The sequence below is a fragment of the Emydura macquarii genome, unplaced genomic scaffold (assembly GCF_026122565.2).
Source record: "Emydura macquarii macquarii isolate MOO-44397 ecotype Brisbane River unplaced genomic scaffold, CSIRO-AGI_Emac_v2 contig_1551, whole genome shotgun sequence".
NCBI lineage: Eukaryota > Metazoa > Chordata > Testudines > Chelidae > Emydura > Emydura macquarii.
Window position 1 is genome coordinate 7,203,116 of NW_027131688.1, and position 23,187 is coordinate 7,226,302.

The following is a 23,187-nucleotide window of genomic DNA, read 5'->3' on the forward strand; positions in this document are numbered from 1 at the left end:
ATTTCAATCAGAACTACTTGGGGAGGAAGGGTCGCCTCGTATTCTCCCTGTTTCCCTCTCGCTTCCTCAGTGTTGCAGGCAGTAGCTGGTGAGGTGATTGCTGTATCCACACAACAGTCAGTCCATGCAAAAGGCCAAAAGTTTCAGCCACATCACTGAACGTGCTAATAGACAGAAACTTTCTGAACAGCTAAATTAAAGCTCAATTCTCATCAACTCCACTGTCTCCCCGCCTGCCTGGTGTTTAAGGATGGCTATTTATCTACTTGTGGTTGAGTCACGTGATCTACCAGCCCATTAAGAGAATGTATTGTATCATTTAGATAAACTGTAAACATCTCACACGGCAATCAGCATTCTGCAAAAATAATTAGGAATCTCACTTACAAAGGAGGACTCATTCATTATGTGCTCATTAACTGCATGTTTGACAGGGTGCTACAACCGCAGCATCTGAAATAGAGCAGACATTAACAGCAGTTTTTCCATTCAAAAAGCTCCTTTTAAAGTGTCGGGGTCTAAGACCATCATTATTTCCTCCTAGTGTCGAGCTCTGAGAATTTCAATAAACCTCAGTCATGAATTCCAAGGGCCAGATCCCCAGCTAGTGTACCAGGGCTGAGTTCCGCTGACTTGAATGGCGTTCACTGATTTACGTGAACTGAGGGGCTGGCTGAGTTTTTTGGGACTTGGCTGCTGCTGCTGGAGCCATTTTGAGAGGCAGAACTCAGTGTAGACTTGCGGTTGAGGAAACACACACGACGTGCTCTCTTATGGAGCCCCTGACTACCAAAGGGCCATGACACTTAGTTATTTTTACAGGAATTTCTTAATTATGGGGGATTGAGAGACTAGATTCCTGTTGATCCTACGGAAGTTGCTACAGAGCCCTGTGATCCTCCATCCTTACCCAGCTTCCCAGTCTCCCACTGCTGGGCGTTGTTGTTAGGTGGGGAGATTTTCTAGCCTGCTCCTCCCACTCTGGTATGATCAGGGAATGGCGTCTCCCTTTACCCCTGTGGCTTCTTTAGGGTGGCCAGCAGGCCCATTTGCACCTGCAGCAACAGTACGGTGCATCTCCTCTCACATTGTGGAGTGGGGGAGTGGAAAGGGCATTTTCATCCATCCACCCATTCTCTCTTCTCCCTAATTGCCACGAAGTAGTGGTCAGAACAGCAGTTGGAGCCAGGCCAGGGCAGCTACAAGGAGATCAGAGTCCGAAACAGGCCAAAGGGCAAACCAAGAGTCAGGTGACTAGGAGATCAGCCAGGCAGTAGGAACAGGTAACACAAGGGAAGCAGTCCTAAGCAGGGGAAACACAGCTGCGCGGACAACTTCCTGTTCCTGTGCTCGATTTAAATACAAGCAGGGAACCAATCAGGATCCCCAGAGTTCTGCCAATCAGATCCAAGCATGGGAGCCCTAGTTCTGGTGGCTGTTCACAGGGTAGTGGCTCCTAAAAGCTCTGTGGAGCAGGGTTTGAAACATGTTGCCCTTGACATCACCTGATCCCCAAGGGAGGCCCTCAGGGTGATTGTGGGACTGGTTACATTTGCATCCCATATTCTTATCCCAAGAGAAGCAAAGTATTCACAGATTGAGCTAGCTAGCTAGCTAGCTAGTTCTTGACAGTGGTTTTCGCTATTGTTTGCTTCAAGTTCTTCTTAGTGGGAAGACATTTTACCTCAGAAATTGATCACTTGCCGATTCTGGGCGTCTATCGTGAGGTCATCGACTTCCTGAGTGTGAGGTTGCAGTGGTGGATTACTCATTTGCAGCAGTATGACTTTAATTTAGTCCATATGAAAGGACTAAATAATTTGCATGCCAATGCTCTTTCGAGAAATTCTGCCGGGTTGGCGCCCTCGTGTGCAGAAACAGCAAAGTGCACTGGATGCTTTTTACTGAAAGATATGCCCATTGGCTTAGAGAGGACCACTAATGCCACTCTCTAAGATGCTGAACTGTACAAGGTAATACATGTTGTACAAGAGGGTTGGACAGACCTAATCCTTAAAAGAACTTTGTCTACATGCTACAAAATTCACGCTGAGCTCACAGACATAGCTTAGGGCCTTAGGCAGAAGAGCCCAGGGGATCGGCCTAGCAGCATCATGACAAGCGCAGTCCTGGAGCATCTGGGAGTTACAAAGATGAAGGCACTTCTGCCTATTTGTATGTGGTGGCCAGGGCTGCACTCAGACACTGGGCACTGTGTGAAGGCGGGCTCAGCACGCGCAATGCATAGAACTATTGCTTCTCCAGCCCCTCTGAAACCAGCTGGAATAAACAGACCATGGCAGAGGATATTACTGGCCCCTCAATTGCGCTGCGTGGCCACACACTGTTGATGGTTACAGACTATTACTTACATTACTCCTTTGCATTCATCATTTCACAAGGCACCTCAAGGGAGCTTATTTCTTGCTTCACCACTTTATTTGTGATGTTCGGCCTACCCGAGAGCCTTTTCTCAGATCCACGGGTCACCTTTTGTGTTAGGAGTTTGAAGCCTTTCTGACGAGGATTGGTTCAGTACATTAGAAATCTGCTGTGCATCATCCGCAAGGAAATGGGATGGTGGGACTCGAAAGAAGCGTGTAGTTTGTACCCTTCCCTATCGCATTGAGTCATGCTTTACGATAGTCGGATTATACCTCATGAAAATACTGGAGAAACCCCATTCTAATGGCTCTTCCACTGACCTCTGAGGACTAAGTTGTCTATGCTGAAGGAAAAGGTTTATCCCACCCCTTCACTGACCTCAAAGCTGACTGATATGACTCGGAAATACGTGAGTTTTAGCACGCGCGTCTATGAATGCATTCTATCCTGGACAAGCATTGTGTGTCAGCAGAGAGTCTGGAAGGGTGTTCAATACTTGTGGTGTGGCCATGCAGGCTGCAGGGTATGGAGCGAGGCGAGTGCGTTTACCACCAATAGAACATGTTGAGAGCCAGCGAGATATACTGCCAACGGAACGGGGGACAGATAGGGAAGGGGACGCTCTTTCTGCATATCATGATGTCATGTGGCCATTTGGGGAAGTATCGCCACAGCTGAATCAGAGGAATAACCTATGGGATCACCTGGTGCCTCCAGCAAGGTACCACTGAACCTTTGGGGAGAAGGAAATTGTGATGACTGGCACACGTGAGTGTGTTGTCTTCCTGCTTCAGCTTCTTGTTCCAATTTGTTTCCAGGTTCCTACTCCCTGGCCCCAGTGGTCCAGTTCCCGCTCTCTCTCTCTTTCGCTGTGTTTCTAGCATTGGGTGCAGTGTGTGAAGCTACTCAGAGTCTGCTGCTCCTTATCTGCCTTTCTGACAGTTAGTCTGTTTTGTTCAGACACTTGCTGACTTAACTGGTTCAGGTTATTACATGGTTTTGACTGCCAACTTACCTGTGCTTCTTGAGTTGGTGGTTTTGGTGTTTTGGATTGCCATTCTCGGGGTACATCTGAGCATCACAGCAGTCCCTGCCTTGGCCCCAGCCTTACCCCTGCCTTGTCTCACTTCAGGTAATGCGGTTCTGACCCACAGCTCTGATTCCTGACCTGTGCCTCTGATCCTTCGCTCTGGGATCTGGCCCCTGACTCCTGCTCCAGCCACTAGGCATGAGTGTCCATGTCCCAGTCTGTGACAGAGCAGGTGGGAGTTTTAAGCACTAGTAGTAGCAACTGAGCACGCTTCATAACCCTCAGAGAAGAGTTCATTGTGTTGGTTCATTCATTTGGCCAGTCAAGTCAGTGCTTTTTCCTGCTGTTGTAGCATCCAGAGTGGTACCCTCAAATTATACAATTTATTTTATTTTGGAAAGAGTGTAAGTATTTAATGTAATCAATCACACAAGGAGGGAAGCTTCAGTAAAGCAAAACAAGGGCCTGGATCTGTCAATTAACTGTTTTCCACATGAAACTCATTTCTTTACAAGGGTTCCTTTTTCTTTTTAGAAATACCTTTTTAGCAGAATGAAGAGATGCATCAGTTCCGGGACTTGCATCATTACGACAATTAAAAACCCTTCATAACCCAGCAGCCCAACCTGCACGTAGCAGCAGAATGGTTTAGTATCTGTAATCTGAAGTGTTATTCTCTCTCTCTCTCCTTGGTATCTAAGGGCCAAATCAACTGCCAATGACTTGATGAAACAAAAAGTGATCCTCAGTCTCTACCTGCTGGGAGGCTAAATACCTGGAATTTTGTTGGACTATTTCTAAAATACTGGGCCCGTTCTTCCCCCAGCTAAACCCTTGCAAACCAATTAAAGTAATAAGGTTACCTTGCTGGGCTGGGGAGGCAAGGGGCTAGCAGGAAAGATGAGAGGAGTGTTTTCCAAGGAGGTTCTGGCCGTAGTGGCTCACCATAATCACAGAACCAGCTCTTCTCCTCTTGGATCCGGCTTTTGCAATCACTGCTTCATGTTATGATGCTTTGGTGGGCCTAGCTACCTAAGTGCTTGCTGTGCCTCATGCCCATCTCCCCTGCCCTTCCGTCTCCTGTTTGAACTTCGCACGGCATCTATGTGTGCTTGAGGTGCTATACACAGTATAATATTGTAGATTCAAACACAAAAGGCAACGGAGGACTGGCAGAGCCGTCCTCACACGAGTCCCCGCCTCATGTACCAGCGGGGTCACTTTTCTCCAGAAAATGGGCCCCACGGCTGGATCTGTGGCTCTCAGTTCTCCTGGGCCCTGAACACCCTGCTAGCCAGGATTTGAATCCACGAACCAATGTGCTTAATCCGCCTCTGTTTGAAGGGGTCCAAGACCTTAGGCCTCTTCAGAATTCCCCCTGCAGACATTAAGCCAGTATGTGCCTGGGTCATTGGGACCTTGACTCTGACTAACTTTTGCTGATGATGCTTTGTTACCAAAGAACGGGTTCCTTAGCAAATACCATGGGTCATTAACGTACCAGCAAATTGTTCATCAGAACTTTCTATTTATTTCGTTGAAGCGCGCTGCTTAAAAACCAGTCCGCTCAATGCGCCCCATCTCATTACGTACTAAATAATTACACGTTGCTGTATTTGGCTTGGCAATTAATTAGGCTTCCTGAATACGAAGAGCAATTACTATGTAATGTAGGCTGTGATTTAGAAAGTGGAAATAACAATTACTGAGTAATTACATGATACAGTCTGAGAGAGTTGGCCACCTCAGTGGAATTAATACTTGCATATACTACAGTTCTTGGCCCACTGATATATAGTCTTATCATGTAATTAAATGATCCTGAGTTAATATGTATGTAAAGTAACATAATCAACCAGGGTCATCTCTTTGTCTGCTTCAGAAACTAGGCCTCAGACATCCTTATGAATTAGACAGGCCCCAGAAGCAGTAACAACGATAGATAACCAGCCTTGCATTGCAAAAATCTGCATGGATTGTTTGTATTCTAATGAGCAGAGCTGCTTTCTGATCTTTTTACGCTATGTGAGAGATGCTACCAGAAGTGACAGAAACATCTGTATTACATCTCCTGAAATTATATAGTTACTGATGGCTTCTTCAGCATAACCCCACCTTCCCGCCACAGTTTTCAGTAGGAATATCTACATTCAACTTCCACCCAGAACATTTGCTTCATTTCACTAGTGCAGATGTTCTCTTTAATAATTGATACCAAACAGTTTTTTTAAATAAAAAAAATTCTTTCTTGATCCCGTAGCTTGAAGAATGCCTCTTTTCAAGGAGCTCATTTGTAATTCAAATGTAATATTAGGTGATGTTTTATTAATAGAGTCGCAAGGGCTGTGGCAGTGAAAATGCTGCTGGCAACATCTCAGAGGAGTTCAGCCAGTCCCTAGGAAAGGAGTCAAAAAGGCAAAAGGACCTTCTGGGGTTTCTTACAGAAACCTTTCCCCTGGCCAGCGGGCCACAGGGATGATGAATAATGGACGATGCCAATGTGGTGTTTAAGACTGTGTATGTCACATCAAGGCACTTAGCCAGAAGCTTTTATCGAGACAAAAATTCCACTGATGTAAAACTTAAACCCACCTTTTAATTACACAAAACTATTACGGGATGGCCTTTGCAGTTTTCTAATGGATGCGAGCGAGCTTGTGACAAGAGTCTTAGCAAGGGGTAGGGTGTGAGCTGCCCCTCTTCCCCGCCCTTTAGCAGCCCTAGCAGGCATTGCGACTAAGAGACAATCCTCTCAACCCTCCTGTCTCAGCCTCAGTCCTGAGGTGCTAGAAATTCACGGCTGGTCTCTAGCGGCAGTAAATTATGACCCAGTTCCTACTACGCTGGGTCAGTTAGCAGGGGGTTCGCCCCAGACCCATGCAGCCAGCTGCCCAGTGCTGTGTACCTGCCATGGAAAGCACGATGTGGGAGGCCGTAGTGGGTTCAGCGGTTGGCTCCTCTCCAGCTGGCTCAGCGGGAGGCCACTCCGCCTCGCCACGTCACGGGGCTCGGCCTACAGTCAGCGGAGTAAACGCTCTACGGCTCCGGCACTCGGGTGGGGTAGAGCAAACGAGTCGTCTATGAGCGCCGGCCCTCGGACAGGGCGGGATGGCAATAGTTAAGGGCTCTGGTCTGCAATCTGGGCCGAGCATCAAGGTCTAAGCAAACAGGTGAGGGGCTCAGGTGAGGGGGGGTTGAGCACCCCGGCAATCTAGGGTCTCAGGCCTTGTAGAAGGGCAGAGCCAACCATCAGTTCAGGGGCTCTTGCCTTAGGGCAGGGCAGAGCCAACAATCAGGCCTCCTGGCCTATCAGCAGGTAACAGCCACCCCAAGGGTGGGGTTGGCAGCAGGGCAAGGGGGTAGGGGACCTGGGCCCACCCTACTCCACCGGGTCCCAGCCCAGGGCCCTAACAGTGACGGCGTATCCCGCCATTGGCTCAGCAGGGAATCCGGCCGTAACATGGTGACCAGGTTCAGGCAGCTACGCAGCCTGACTGGAGTCGGCTGCCCCTTGGCCACTTCCTCCCCTCCCCTCGGGGTGCACCCGGATCCATGGGATCGGTAGCCAGCGGTGCGGGCCAAGCCACTCCTCTGTGTCCAGGCCAGTCAGTGGCTTCTCCAACCAGTCTTCAGCACGGCAAGGGCTCTCCTCGAGCTCTATCTCCAGGAGCGGGCAGGAGTGCGTCTGTCTCCTCCAGCCACTGGCTCACAAGTGAGCTACCACAGGGCTCACTCAGCCTTTATACTTCCTGCCCCGCCCCCCGACTGCTGGTGGGAGGAGCAAGCCTGTCTTGGCTCCACCCACCTGGGTTCCGCCACTGGCACCTCCCTCTCTGGCTCAGCGGGAGGCCACTCCGCCTCACTACAGAGGCTTAGGGTCAACAAGCTGTCTGAGAAGCGGGCCCAGTTATAGAGACACGAGTTCAGGTGCCCTCCCAGCATATATATCGCAGCTCCTGGAGGGGGCCAGCAGACCTAGAGATGGAAGATTCGAGGCGTCCTGAATAGGAGCTGGTTCAGACAGGACCACCCTCAGAGAAACGGTCCTCAGCCCGTCTCTGCCATAGTCACCCTACAGTTTCAGACCCTGAGGGTTGGGCGCCTCCTGGAAAGCCGCACCCTGCGGGGGCCTGAGGGATCGAGGTGCTTCTCAACTGGACAGAATTGAACAACAGGAAGCTAACACAGAAGTGTACCTGGACAGCCCCCAGTGAATTAGAGGGAAAACTGCCAGGGAAGAGGAAGGAGGAGAGAAATGAACCCTTGCTCAGAGGCCTGAGAAAATAACCATGTTTCCGTTTTACCCAAAAGACACTGGGATCGCTGGGGCAAAGCACAAAATGGAGGGAAAGCCTGCCCCTGAAAACTGGGGCAACAGAGATGAACCTCACCCTGTGATTGAGAGAGACACAGAAGCGCCGGCTCCTGCATGCCAACCTTGGAGCCCTCGGTCTAGGGCCAGGCTTGGGAGGAGGCCCAGGAGATGGGGTTTGTAACAGGGCCGCCTGCCCCGTTAAGGTACGTCTACACTGCAGCTGGCCTTTAGGTCGGAGCCTCTGCCGGTGCAGCCATGTCCACACAGCTATTTTCAGCGCCGTAGCTGGCGTGGAGCTGGTGCACGCCTGCCTACTCGGGCCGGGGGGCTCGGTCCCTGCCACAGTGCAGGCACCCCCTAGAGCAGCGGTTCCCAACCTTTTTGGTTTGGGGGCCACAGATATCATTGTTACAACCCTGAAGAGCCACCCGTCTTCGCCAGGAGGTCCACCCACCTCTGCATCTGGATGGAAGGCCTCGCTGATCTCCCATCTCCCTGGCTGCAGCAGGGAAACAGCACGTGTCTTGTAGCCCCGGGCGCTCCACCTGGGTCCCTAGGCAGTGGCTCCCTTCTGCAGCCAGCGGGAGGGGAGCCGTGGGCCACTTTGAAAGCCCCTGCGGGCCACTTTTGGCCCCCGGGCCGCAGGTAGCATGGATATAAAAACAGGGCCCCAGCTCACATCGCACCCGGAAGCTTCTTGTCCCTCCCCCAGTCAAAAGCATGGTGCTCGCTTTGTTTCCTGGGCTGAGATTTGAACAGCTTGGCGTCGTGATTTCAAACCTGCATCTGAACCCCTGAGACGCCAGTGCCATGGGTGAGCCAGCTGCGGTGAGTGGGCCTGGGGGAGCATGGCAGCTGGCACAGGGCTTTGCAGTGGCATTGCAGGAAAGGGACCCCCCCCACTCAGAAAAAAGTCCACTGGAGCAGGCTCACCAGGCCCAAGGACGGTAGAGAAGCTTCAGGTCTAAGCACCTGTGAGGCCTGGAGAGGGTGGGGAGCTGCCGCAGAGGGGACGGGCAGGCTGCTGAGCAGACAGGTAGGAGACAGTGCTGGCTCCATGAGCCGCGGGCAGGTACAAACTTGGATCCCGCCCACCCCGCCTCGGGTGACCAGTTTCACGCCCCGCTGTTCTGGAAATGCAACAGCCTACACGTTACCTAACTCTACACTTGTTTCTCAGACTAACATCTTGCAATAGCCAGGACGTTCAGCTAGTTCTTAGCTTTGGGCAGAGACCCCACCCGACCCCCTTCGGTGGAACACGGAGAAGACGGCTGGACACAGGGGTCATATACCTGCCTGGGCATGTCTCCCCAGCTACCACTGTGGGCTCCCCAGCGACAACTTCTAGCCAGGAGGTGGAGGAGTGAGTCCTACTGGCTCCTGCTCTCTCTATCTCCCATGTGAGCCCACGCACCACGTTCAGCTTCATTTGATCCCTATACTCTGCATCTGGGGGAATCCTCCCAGGCCCCTCGCACTTGCTCCTGCTCACACTCGCTCACCTGTGTTCCTCACTAACACACTCGTCCCTGTGTCAATGGCACTGATATGTAGGCCTGCTCCTTCACAGGGTCACAGAGAGCACAGGAAGTGGCCAGCTCCAAGTACAGGAAATTCTGTCACGACTGCCGTGGAGGTAAAGACCGTGGCATGGTAAATACCCAGTGACTGTACAAGGGAAACTGAAAGACGCTTGGGGAACGCAGGCACGTCTCTCATAAAAGTCATTTATTAGAACAGCAAATACCTTTCTTTAGTACAGCACCTGGATGCAGCTATGATTGCAGCACAGCGTAAACTACGTGTTACAAGTCACTAGAAATCTAATAAGCCTCATGAACATCATAAAGAGCTGGGAATAGAACGACCATGAAAAATGAGTCCACAGCGGCCCGGCAACTGAGTCTCATCAGAAATTAAACAAATCACAGATCAGCGTTGTCCTGCAACACAGTTCTTCTGTAGCTGAGATAAACGAATAGGTTTAAAGGAACAAGATAGCACCCATTCAATAAATTAGGTAAACTTAATACTAGAACAACAATGTGACAAATAAGAACATTCTAGATAGAATAGTGAACACTAAAAGTAAATGATTATCTATTTACACACGGCTTTTTGCTGGAACGTTATTCCATTAGCTTCCCCCCCCCCACCACTCTACCCCCCCAGTTCAATTAACTATGTTTTTTCAACAACCTCAATTGCTTGGCATGTTGGCAAATGGTTGGGCAATAAAACAGAACCTTTGTCCAGCCCTGTAAGCTAATCTAGAGAGGGTCATCAACCAACCGAAGGGGAAAGGAAAGTGTAAGAACATGCGGCATGCAGTCTCTTTGTTACAGAAACGGCAAAAGTCAACGTTCTGGCATTTAAACACAGTGCTAATAATCTGTCGTTTTTACATGTGACATTCGTCTGAATTACCAGAAAGTTACGCTTGTGAATGGAAGCAAAATGTAACTCGAGTTGATGTTAGGCACAGGGCGTCATGGCAGCGAGCACGTTTGTTCCTGAGAATGTGAATGCCATGGACTGTGATTGCAACTCTCTTTTCCCTCGTCTCCCTCTGTTCTCTCCTCATCCCCAAGTGATGATAACCTCAGAAAAGAATGAATCCTCTCTACGAAAAAAAGGACACTGTCGGGTGGTTTTTTTAAGGCTCGGTTTTCGCTGTAGCTATAAAAAAATAAATGCTAATATCAAAAGGGCCAGCTGCAGGCCCTGTGAGATATGGCAGCACCATGTCAGCTGGCACCATTATGTAGAGCGCAGTTAATAAAGCCACTGAGTGGGTGCAAGTGCTAGTGTCAAGTCCTCTTGCAAATCCGCACTGCCTTGCAGTGCCCGGGGACAGGAGGATAGCTAACGCCCCAGTCCACCTACTGAGCTGAACAGAAAAGCCTTTGGAGATGATAAATTATAGAACCAGAGCTGTTCAGTTACCATCTAACTATTCTGCTTAAACCAAGTGATCATCACATTAGAAATGTAATTATCTTCTCAGGCTACCTATCTGTCTTAATTATAGTGGTCCGATGAAGCCCTGGCAAATCTCTTGATATTTGGAAGTAACATCTTTGGGCCAAATCCTGCCCAGGGATGCATGAAGGTATGCCTCACTGACTTCAGACACACGCGGGAGGGCAGAATTTGGCCCAATCTGCTATAATACTCCCAATACTTGATGCATTCCACCTGGCTTTGTATAGACTAACTGGTAATCCAAGACCAATGTCTACAAATATGTTTGACGGTACTCCACAAGAAAGGCCACCAGGAAAGAAACGTCATTGGAGGTAATTTGAGTGGCATAAGCAAATGCTTGCCCGCAAAGGGTTTCCCTCAGAGTTCCTCCCTGACGTCTTTATACAGCATCTTTTGTCTGATGTATAACTCAGTCGAAAGTTATTATGAAGGTTTCGCTTGTGATGGTGGCAGTTAAACTGGTCAACGGCAACCACACTGTTACGAGGAAATTAAAAGCCCACATTTAAAAATAATACCAAATCAAATAAAGAAACCAAACCTGAAAGCTGACACACAGTAACATCTCAGGCTAGCGAGGCATTTTATCAGCCAAAAGAGCTCAACAGCAAAGCAAACGCGCAGAGTACGGTGCTGGAGACGTCAAGAGGTTGTGGAGTACAAAGACTGTAGAAGGCCAGTTTCTTCTCTTCTCGCTTTTGTTTTTTTGGTTTCCCCTGGTCTCCAGTTACTAGCTGAGCAAAGATTCCCCTGCTCCTGGGAGGTCTCTTCTTGACAAAGCAACGTAGCTCTCTTGACTCATCCTGAGAAAAGGCAGCTGGCTTCAGTAATCTCATCACTGCATGGATGCCCTGGAAGAGTAGAATTCGGGGACTGGCAAACCAGTGTGGAGCGTCACCTGTAATGACAGCCCTGTTACCACGCAGCAATCTGTATTCTTCCACACCTGGGGCTAAATCCCGACTGCGCTTCAGTGAGCCTGGGGATCTAAATACCACGTGCAAGCAGCACTGTGTGCAGCTGGATTCTGCTCTGGCTTACAAGAGGGCCCCGGCAACCATGCTTGACTAGTGAGAGGGGCTGCACCCCATGACGCATCAGGGCTGTGGTTGACCTGCAGTCCCTGGAGCGTGCCCCTTGCCACGCTTCTGGCGTCCTTGTGGAGACGCACAGACTCCCTTCCTGGACCTGGCTGAGTGTGTGTAACTAGCACTGTTTTCATGCCAGGCATCTTTGTTTCCCATCTTTCAGAACCAGTCCTCCAAAATGCCCAGGGGAATGTGTAGCGAGGGAAGGTCCCCCTGTGATAGAGGGCCTCCAAGTGTATTATTGGGAGTCCTGGGCCCCCGGCCACGCTCCCTTCCCCTGTAATATTCATAGCCTCCATGCCTCTCCTCCTCGTCTCTTTTTGTAGTCCCAGCGCTGCCCTTTAAGGCTGCCTCATGCCCAGTGGCGTGTTCTCTGCCTCCTCCCCATTCTGCCTGCGGTGCCGAGAGCCCAGTGATGCTCTCCTGACGTCTTTGGCAGGCCCGTCCTGACACAGTGTCTTTAATTCACACTCATCTTTCCATCACTGTGCAGAACCAAGAGCAGAACGCAAGTCAAAGGCCAGGGAGCAGGACAGGCTGGCTGGCACCAGAGGAGCATCACCAACATGTTCCACACTGGTCGGTAACAAGGGGAAGCAGGGATCAGACGACTGGGTGCACAGAACTCCGGGGAAAAGCCTTTGGCTGGATGCTGGCTCCCTGGACCAACTGTGCCCTCTGGCCTCCTGCTGTGTTCCAGGGCTTTGCTTGTCACAGCTGGTTTACAGCAGCAGCAGGCCCCGTTTATAGCATTTTCTCGGTGGCAGGAACATAGGCATGGGGAGGGGCTTTCCCCTCATTGATAACTGAGCAGCTACAGATGCAGCCATTGTGGCAGAACAAGGAGCACACAATGGAGAGGATTTCAAAGCCACAAAAGCGAATCAGGCACCCAACAGCCTCACTCCCCTTTGTGCCTGTGAAAATCTCTGCCGATCTACTGGAGAGCAATTTATATGCACAGATCTCACCACCGATACCAAGGAATGTGGACGATCACCTCTCTTTCATCAGTTATGAAATGCGTATTAGGGAAACTGATATTTGCTTTTCCCAGGAAAATGATTCACGTAGAGGAAACTTCACCAGCCAACCAGAGACACAGACAAGCCACAGCTCTTGTAATTGGTTGAACTACATTCTCAAAACCTATGAGGACTGCCAGTTTTTGTGGATACTGTCGCAGAGTCTGTAGCTTGCTTTGCTGACTAGATCACGGATATGCATACAACTCCATATCGCTGTACATCTCAGATTCATTCTTCTTTCTGCACAGTGTAATTCTGATATTCATTGTGGGAAGGAACCCTAACTCATTCCTTTAATTAAAAAATAACTTTGGGGTGTTTTCTTTAGAATCAAATTTACAAAGCATTTTGTCCATAATAAAAGTCTTCTGAGTCCTAATAAACTCGTTTGAATGACTCACACACCTTTGGGGGAAAAGGATAATGAATGTCTCGGGTTTATTAGCAGTAGTCTTATCAGCATTTCCTTGGGCTTCCTTATTATTTGGGGATTTTAAACTTTATCTCATCTATTGATCTGTCAGCAAGCAACGGAGTTTAATAAACATTCTCATCTCTTAGGGCCATGGAAAGGATGTAGAGATGGGAATTAAACTCATCGAGCAGTGGTGCTTGTATATTTCTATCACACCCAATTACACACACACAAGTACCGCAGAGTGTTGAAGACTCTGCCATTGCTCAGTATAAAATAATCGTGTTACTGAGTACTGCATTGATTAGCAATTTAGCAATGCACTCAGAACAGATCACCCGAGTCTCACGTTTCTATGAAACCGTGTTGGACTGGATCAGCTGTGAAGGAAGAGCCAGACTATGGTTCTTAGAGCCCCTGGGGCACAGAGACAAGGGATGCCCAAATGGTGATGGAGGGCAGCATTAAAGTTTACTTAGGCATAATGCTGCCTTGGGAGCTGGAAAGTATTCAATCATCGCTTCCACTCACACCATCTCTAGAAAATGGGACGCAAAGGTTCCTCCAAGCACTGCTCTCCTGCCGCTATGTGTGCGCTCCTGGGCAGGACATGTCCATAACCTGCCCAAACGGCACGGTGCAGTAATGTTTGTGCTTCTGGCCAATTCCTCCTTTTGATTAAAGGTCTGATCCAAATCCCACTGAAGTCAATGGGATTCTTTCCACTGATTGATGGGCACTGGATAAAGCTCCAGACTGCATCGTTCCTCTCTCTCCAGCCCAGGGAAGTTTGCCTTCGATGTCCATAATACTGCCCACTTAACCTACTATGTGGGCACCTGATCAAATTGCCTGAAACATCCTGACTTAACCAAATCTAGCTTATTTCTCTCTGGCGTCTTCTAGGAAGATCCTAATGAGCTTTTTGCAACAGAGCAGTGCTTAGAGAAGCTAAAGGGTGATAAAGTGGCCAGACCAAAACCAGGCTCAGTGAAAGTGTCTGCTGTGTGAATGAAACCAACAGCGACTTGAAGAGGACAAGAAAGGGGATGGGAGAAGGGAGAAGAAAACAAAAACTTAAGAATAAAAAGACCAGATTAGTTCAGCGCAAGATACACAGTAAATTGTCTTCTGGCCTTGACTGCCGAGACAGAGTTTGTGAACGGTCAAGAGCTTGAAAGAGAGACTGTCTCTGAAATTGTTGTGCGTGGCACAGGATGTAGGGCATGTCCCATTCCTTGGTAATACCCGAGTGCGACGTGGGAGACTTTTAATAACTAGGGTGATTCCTGGAGGATGTCGATAAACGGAGTTGCCAGCTCCACTCAGCCAAAGGGCGTGGCGATCCTCTTCTCCTGACATCCAGGGGGGAGATGCCAGCCCCAGGAACAAGCTCTGTGCTGCCCAAAGGCACATCTTGATGTCAGTGGCTCACCAGTGACCTGGGACGTCACATTTACTCTTCCATAAAGGTTCTCACCCCCTCTCGCAGCTGCTGAGGTTTTTCTTACACCGCTGAGGGCACTCTCGGGGATAAGAATCGTGCTAAATGTACAGAAAGGCAGTGCTCCAAAGGTGGGAATTTACCACCAGGTTCAGATCTTTTAGATGCTGCTCTTGTGAAACCTCTTTCTCTGTGGCGCATGGTACCCGACAAAGCACTTACCTGTACATTCCTGTTCAGACTGACGGCAGGGAAGAACAGGCCTTCCATGTTCTCAAAAGCCACAGGACCTTGCTGGTCTTCGTTGATGGAAAACGTTAGGGTCCTCCTGGTTAAGTCAAGGAGCACTCCAACCGTGGCACCTTTCGTTATTCCCCCTTCGGTTCTGTGGGGAAAAGAGGAAGTCAGATGATGTGCATCACCTAATGTCATCACAGGCCTTGCTACATAGTTTGTATGGAATGATCTCCCTGAAGCGCACAGAATAGACCCCTGATTCATGGCAGTCTCCAGCGAAACAGGGCAGTCTAAAAACACTTTAAGGGACAAATACATCTGTACATACTAACTGCACAATACTGTAGCCTACTGATGAATGGACCCAATTCTGCCCCTTGGATACACGCCTGGGACTCCCATTATCTCCAACGGAAGTGTGTGCAGGGAGGCGTGTCTGAGTTTGAGGGCAGAACTGCACCCCGTACGTCAATCACAGAGTTTGCAGAGACATGGGAAAAGGCTGGCTTCTCTCAACTCTTAAAACAGACATTCATAAGGAGCCAGACGGGAAGTCAGCGGGAGTTTGCCAGCACGAGGTCTGAATATGGATCACCAAATTTGGCCCAAACCTTTTGTGAATTCTAGAACCTATGATAAAAGAAGTACGGAAACCATCACGCAATCAGAGTATCTCTAGGAATAACATACACTAGTGCAATAAGACTGTGTCATGCACCGAGGACTGGTGTTCCACAACACACAACGAACATCACAGTCTATCACCACTGTTAAAATTCTAGTCCGTGGTACTGCCGAGTCTCACTTTTCACTTAGCGGCTGAGGCCCTGATCCAACTGCCATGGCAGTCAATGGAAAGACGCCTACACCTTACGGGTGAGTCCCAAGTGCTATAAAATATCTTTGCACTGTACGTGGAACTCTTGTTTCCATGGTAAGATTGAGAGTAACAATGGACACAACTTAATACGTTCCACATTCCTCCACTGTCCGGTACCTGGGGAATTATGTGGAGGGAACACACAGGACACACAAAAGGGTAACGCGCCGTTACTTTAAAAGTATGGCAGAGCCACAAGAGCTATGAGACCCCTCCACAGAGAGTATTCTAAGATGGCTACACGTTAGTCTGATCTCAAACACAACCACAGTTAGAAGAATCCTCTGAGCTCGATGCTAATAGCGTTCAGGCGGGTCTCACCCACCTACAACCACCTAAATCATATGATTGGCTGAGCAGAGCGCTTCCATCTATTCTTCTGGTCTAATGGTAGCCAACTGCTCTCAGTCAGTAGCCATACGCCACCAGCGAAAGAGCCGGTGGGAAGAATATACTGCTTCAAAAATAAGCCCGTAATATCTTGACAAATCGGCTTGCAAGGATAAATAGGGATTGAAATTCTACACCTCCGTATAGAACTCCGGACGGTATAAAGCCAGACAGGTTTATTGGCATGAGTTTGGGAGGAGTGGTGAAATGTTCTCTGCAGACGGATGAACGTTCAGAGGGCTAGGAAGCAGAGACAGAACGGGTACATTTCATTCTTAGTACAGAAGGTAAGGCGTTCTCGTAGCAAGTACAGGAACAAGGCCTGCCCCCAATTTATGCTAAGCATAAGGACTTCACTTTAGGCTCTAGGGAGCAAATTCAATCCCATTGCACGTCTGCAGCTGCCATTGAAGGAGTTGCTTATATCAGGGTTGAATTTGGGCCTGGGTCTCCGAGAGAAAGAAAGTCTAGAGAAGACCTGATTCCAGGGTGTGTGGCATACCTGTTGGTGTGTGAATTGTTGTGCATGAACCAGCTCCGGTTATTGTCCACATACATTGCCCAGGCTTTGTCATCCTTTCCTAGCATGACATCCTTGAGGACATCAACACGAGCCACGCCAAAGGCCGGGTCTGGGTGATTATCGTAACGATCGATCGACAGCTCCCAATAATGGAGCCCTTTGGAAAAGCCGGTTTTCCCCAGCACAACCCTGTCATCATAGCTGTTACATGTGACAGTCAGGTTGTCATTGGAAAAGATGATGTCAGAGTGTGCAGAGCCAGGATCGAAAGAAAACCAGGCAACTGGAAATACACAAAGGATATCTGTTTAGTACGGCTGCAACAATACATTCACGCAACAAAGCCACCCAGGTGGGACAAGACGCACCACGTGCAACCTTGCAGGAAGGAAGCTCAACTGTGAGGCTTAGCCATGGAATCAGGCTGCAGTTATCACCAAGCACATCAGGGAACTGGCTCCCTATAAACCCAGAGGAAGGTAGAGAGAGACTGGACTGGCTCAGTAGAATCTATCCCTGGCAGAAGGTCTCCTTGCTCACAGATTAACCCTGCAGGCCTGGAATAACTGATGGAGCCTATTGATACCTAGGCCTGGTAACTGGCAGACCACTGACACCAGAGTCATGGAGCCTGATCCTGCAAACTTTTACACAAAAGTTGGGGGATGTTATGGTCTATTGGGTAGGGCACAGGCCTGGGATGCTGAAGAGCAGGTTTCGTTTCTGGCTCTGCCACTGACCTGCTGAGTGACCTTGGGTGAGACACACTGCTTCTCTGTGTTCCTTCCCTTTCATTGGTCATATCTATTTAGACTGCAGGCTCTTTGAGGCAGGGATTGCCTCTTGCTATATGTTTGTACAGCACCTAGCACAGTGGGGACCTGACTTTGGATGGGCCTCTAGGTTCCAGAGTAATACAAATACTAGTAATAGTTACTCTTATGACTAAAGATTACTCATGTGAGTAACACTTTGCAGGTTCAGGCTCAGTGCGGGAAAGGGAATTAAAGGTCAGCGGACAAAATGTGTGAGTGAGTGTATGGGGGGGGGGGGGGAAGGGGAGGAATGCTTGCAGGTCTAGAAATCAAAAGCACATAGAAAAATCTACATTTATAGACAAATTAAACAACACCAAGAAACCTCAACCTTATTTTTATAAAATCTAGTTTATGCGAGCTCTGGAAAATGTTGAGAACCTCTACGAATCAGCATGATTGCTGATTGAAATACATTGTGACTTGGATACAGTAAATCTGACAGGTAGAACATCACTTTTTTGACAACACACAGAATAACAGAATTTCACTATCCAAGTTTCATAGGTGATTTTTTTTCTCTCCTGTGGTCTTTTGTGCATTTAATATAGTTCAAACATGACCTGACATATCCACAGCACAGTTTAACACCTGGACACATATTGTCACACGAGTAAACACTGCTTGAAAATAAAACAGATTTATTCATTGATTTACTGAGTCTTTTCACAAGCTAACTCACTTACAGGTTTTATAACTCAACATAAATGGTTCCGTACCTGCTACCAGTTTTTTAATGTCAACTGTTGTCATTCCAAATGAAAGGCATGAAGGAAAGAAACAGGAAGTAGAATTGGCATTTATTAAAATAAAGAATTCAGAAATATTTTTTTTTGCTCACATACTTTTCCATGTAGTGGATGAATCTTTTTTTTTTTCCATGTCCTGAAATTTGAGTAAACACTGAGTCTCTATGGACCTGCTCTGTAAATGAAGTGCACATTAAACTGAATGGTGCATGAATGATTTGGTGAACTTAGCTGAGTTGAGTCATCTTAAAAAGGGTTTGCTTTGTCCAAAAAGAATTTAGGGTCCTGATTTGCAAGCTGCAGAGCACTTGCTACTCCAACAGAAATCAACAGGAAATGCAGGTTGTCAGCACTTGTAAAAATCAGTCCCAAACCCCTGATTCAGCTAGGTCCATGTCTAACGGAGTGCATGAATTAGACTAATCATGTGCTTTAAGTCTGGCACTTGCTTAAGTACCTTAGTGAGGTGCGCTTCACATTTTATTATAAGGATAAGAGTTTGATTAGGAGTCCGTTTCCACAGCCATAACTTCAGGTTCCTCTTTAAAACCAACAAGTGGAAGAGCTTAAAATTCCTTTAATACCAAAGACAAATTATCATTCCTCATTCAAATCACTGGGCTGGAATTTGAGAAAGAGGATGTAAAGTAGGAAACACTCTTTGATTATACTGAGCTGGTTATTTACTTTGTCAAAAAAAAAAAAAAGGATCAAAATAACGAAATAATAAAAAAAAAGACCAACACAAAGAACCACTTAATTGTAATAAATATACTTGCCTAATTGAGAGTAAGGCGCTGACTGTGTCTCAAAATTGCATCCTATAAAGAGATACTATATTTCACACATCAAAGCTAAGACTGTAACAACCAATTCACAAAAAATACTTGTAAACGCTTACAAAATTATCCATTTGATCCAATCGTTTGAGGCCAGATTCATTAAAAACCGAAGACCCTAGTCAAGATTTTCAAAAGTGATCAGTGATTTTGGGTGCCCAACTTAGAGACCCCTGGAAGAGCTCTGATTTTCAGAAAGCGCTGAGCAGCTGCCATCTGAATATCTGGCCCCTTTAAGGTGTCTCAGACTGGGAACCCAAAACCCAAAAGTACCCAAAATCATTAGACACTTTGGAAGATCCTGGACTCTATTTACATTAGACTCCAATGTATTGTACTGGTCTCTGAAAAGGGGCGAAGGCCCTCTAGCAGTGAAAAGTAAATATTTCCCCCATTCAGTAAATCTCCTTATGAACTGCATTGTTCAAAAACACTGTCCACTGCTTTCTCTGGGGAAAGAAATCGGCACAAGCTGGGCAGACACCATTTGACTTTGAATGAACTTTCTCTGGTGAAATGGAGCAGCTCTAGTTATTCTGCAAAAATCATTTGAAATCCCCCAAAAGAAAAAGGGCAAGTGGATTAAGGTTGACCAAGTACCTGACCACTTTTCATGTTATCGTAGGTGGCTTTTATATAGCTATACATCTCTACTGTAGCTAGTCCCATATTTTCAGAGTAATTATGCTACAGGGCATCTCAGATACAGCTAAGCATCATTCGAGGATATTACACTGAGCATTTCTGATGGCATTTGGTGCTCATGAAAGTGAGAAGCTGAACGCTATGCAACCTCCTTCCACAGTTCCTGTGACATATCCTGGCGCTCCGGTGTGCAGCCAGGAGACTACTTTAAACGACTTCTGGCTGCAGACAGCTCCAATGCTGAACCTGGGGGATGCATGTCCCCTTTTTTCCAGCTTCACGGATGGCCCGGGAGGGAGTGGTGTAAAAACCTCCACGCTGGCTGTGTGCGAAGGAGGATTCTCTTTGCACTAGGATAATCTTACTAGGGATGTTTATGCCAGTTCTATAGCCAGGTTCTGCCAGCATCACATGGCAATGTGTCTGCGCCGCACTGGAGAATCTGGCCCAAATGCATCTCATTTTATAAAGAAGCTATTGTAGCTTCATACAAACTGCTCTTCCCTTCTTACTCAGCAGCGATTTATAGAGAAAAGGGAGATCTTTGCATCTGGGGGAAACAAAAACCAATATGAGAGTGATGTGATACCATTTTCTTAGACCATGTTAGCCCTGGACTGGTCTGGATGGGTCTGTGACTGTTTTCAACCTAGCTGCATGCAGAAAATGGAGGTGTTTTCTCTGTGCCAATGTTTTCCAATAGCGCAGTCAAATCAGTGCCTCCCGGCAAGGTACAGCTTGTATATTTCTCATTGAACCTCATGCTCCCCGCTGCACTTAACTCCTGCTGTATAAAATGACGCAGTGTCTGCTGAGGCTGTTTTAATGAATCGTGCCCCATGTCTCCTTTCAAAAGGGGACTTTTCAAGGTTTCGGGGCTTCACTGAAATACAAATTAACCATCAGCAGGACAAGTAAGAACAATGTGGCTAGATATGTCTGTAAAATCCCAACCCTTGATCCCCATTCCCATTCCCTCCCCAGACCTCAGACTGTGATTCCACAGATAAATGCTCCACATACAAGCATTGATCAAAGCCGTTACAATAGATCTTGGTACATTGGACACAAAGTCAAAACGTCCAATAACAAAACATAGTTCAAGCCAGCAGCGCACAGCAGTACAATGAACAACATAAAAGCACAAAGGGAAAAAAAAGTTGCTGACTGGGGTTGTGGCCCCTTGATGTTCTGGCAACTGTCATGCTGCAGCATTCCTCATTCCGAGTTGTGGGATGGAAACAAAATAATAGGGGCCCCATCTCCCCTTGCTTAAGCAGAGTAAACTGGGGGGTTACGCCATTGAAGCCAATGGAGTGACACTGGTGTAAACCCGGCACGATGGGAGAATCAGGCCCTGGGAGCTCTAGAAATAAGAAATGTGCAAAAAGTGTTCTCCGTGGTTACGAAACGGCACTGAAGTGATAGCTATGCCTGCACTTCTTGGCTAGTTGCTGTTCACCACAAGGTAAAGGAGATGTTGTCTGCACTTCGCACTGTGAATTAGCCTAAATCCTTGTCACAAGCCACTAAGGCAAGGAATATGGAGGCAGGTGGGATACCTGGCGGTGGGGGCTGTGCATATAACCAAATGTACTGCACATTACTCAGAATTTTTTTCATCTTCTTTCCCCCCCTCTGCAGAAAAAGAGTCTTTAAATATCACACGACCTGATTTTAACAGGTATTGAGTACCCACAACTCAAAGTTTAGCCAGTGGGAGCGGTAGATACTCAGCACCTTTAAAAATCAGACTCTATAATATAAGAAGATTTGTGGCTATGATCCACTCAATGCATTGCTTGCTTTTGTGTTTTTGTAACATGTATTTTTGAAAAGGCCTGTTGGGTCTAGGATTAATCAAACAGCCTTAAAACTGGTTGTAATGAACAAGTCTTACAGGAGCAGCTGACTTTCCTGGAACCTTCACATACCTCCCCAGCATGTTCAGTGCTATTACTGTAATTCCAGAATGGCTCCTCCCGTGGTTAGAACATCTATTGCAGAAGGAATCACTGCACTGAACCGGGGCTTGCTGATCAATGCTGCTAAATGACAGCTAACATGGTATAGTTGTTACCTAGAAACATACACCACAAAGCTACATCGTCCAAATTCCCTTCACTTTGGAAGCAGGCCACGGACAAACAGCACAATTTGTCCCCCTGGCATATGAATGTCATGGGAAAAAAACAAAAAAACAAAAACAAAACAAATACTTTGGAGATGCCCAAAAGCACATATCAAGAGGAAATGCCAGACGTGCTCGGCTCACCGGCTGAATTCAGAGACTGTAAAGAAGAATGCAAGCTCAGCGGGTGGGACGAGGATCTTAGCTCAAAGTAGGATCTCCCCGGAAAGCTGGGCTGTAGGTTAAGGGTGGAGGAGAAAGGACTCATTCTACGCAGTTGCAATCTTTCCAAAGGCACTGGAAAAGGGAGGGTCTGTTCTTCTGACTCCGTGTCTAAATGTAAGATCAATGCAAACTACACATCAGAAATCCGCTGACTGACTTCAAACGGTTACCTCGGTGCAGACACGCCGACTCTTTAACATGCACGGGCTCAGCTGTGGCAATGCTGCAGCGTATGCGCTGAGCAGGACATGCAAAGTTCTGGAGCACAGAGATACCACTTAATAATACTGTGTAGTGGATGGAGACCACAAGCAGTAAACACATTTTGGTCTTTAGAAACATCCTTGTGTTGCTGAAGACCAATTTGATCAGCTTTTCTTAGGCTAAATCCTATTTTTAGCAAATCCTGGAAGGTGTCACAATAACTTATCTGACCAAGGGAGATTCACATCTTACCGTACTCAAGTACCAGCGGATGTATTTTAAATGCTATCATAGACTCTCTTGTCCATTATAATGAGCCAACGCTGTGCAGCTTTTCTGTTGGGCTGGTAACCTTTCAATGCAGTTTTACTAACCTGCGTTACTAAAAGTACCTGCAAAAACCCACATCCCTGAAAGGTGGTGCAGGATGGTGTGTTTGAGAACATCAGAACAGCCACACTGGGTCAGGCCAAAGGTCCATCTAGCCCAGTGTCCTGCCTTCCGACAGTGGCCAATGCCAGGAGCTTCAGAGGGAATGAACAGAACAGGGCAATTATTGAATGATCCATCCCGTTGTCCACTCCCAGATTCTGGCAATCAGGGGCTAGGGAAACCCAGAGCATGGAGTTGCATTCCCGACCCTCTTGGCTAACAGCCATTGTTGGACCTACTCTCCATGAACTCATCTAATTCTTTTTTGAACCCAGCTATAGTTTTGGTCTTCACCACATCCCCTGGCAATGAGTTCCACAGGTTAAGAATTATCAAAACATACCTGATCCTCCCAACAGAAGTTTCACTGGGAGATAACCCTGTGATCTGAGGGCCTGATCCAATGGCCACGGGCGTTGAT

The 23,187-nt window shown here is 47.6% G+C and overlaps 1 protein-coding gene across 1 annotated transcript in view; it reads right to left on the reverse strand.

The window, feature by feature from the left end:
- Window positions 1-9,446: 9,446 nt before the first annotated feature.
- Window positions 9,447-23,187, reverse strand: part of TRIM9 (tripartite motif containing 9) — a 120,106-nt gene continuing 106,365 nt past the window's right edge. The window contains exons 8-14 of the mRNA XM_067554761.1: window positions 22,050-22,238; window positions 19,070-19,111; window positions 18,261-18,284; window positions 16,706-17,009; window positions 14,919-15,081; window positions 11,263-11,619; window positions 9,447-9,698 (exon numbers count right to left, since the gene is read on the reverse strand). Of these exons, the coding sequence (XP_067410862.1) occupies window positions 11,557-11,619; window positions 14,919-15,081; window positions 16,706-17,009; window positions 18,261-18,284; window positions 19,070-19,111; window positions 22,050-22,238 (785 nt within the window). The 3' untranslated portion in view covers window positions 9,447-9,698; window positions 11,263-11,556. The remainder of the gene's footprint in view (window positions 9,699-11,262; window positions 11,620-14,918; window positions 15,082-16,705; window positions 17,010-18,260; window positions 18,285-19,069; window positions 19,112-22,049; window positions 22,239-23,187) is intronic.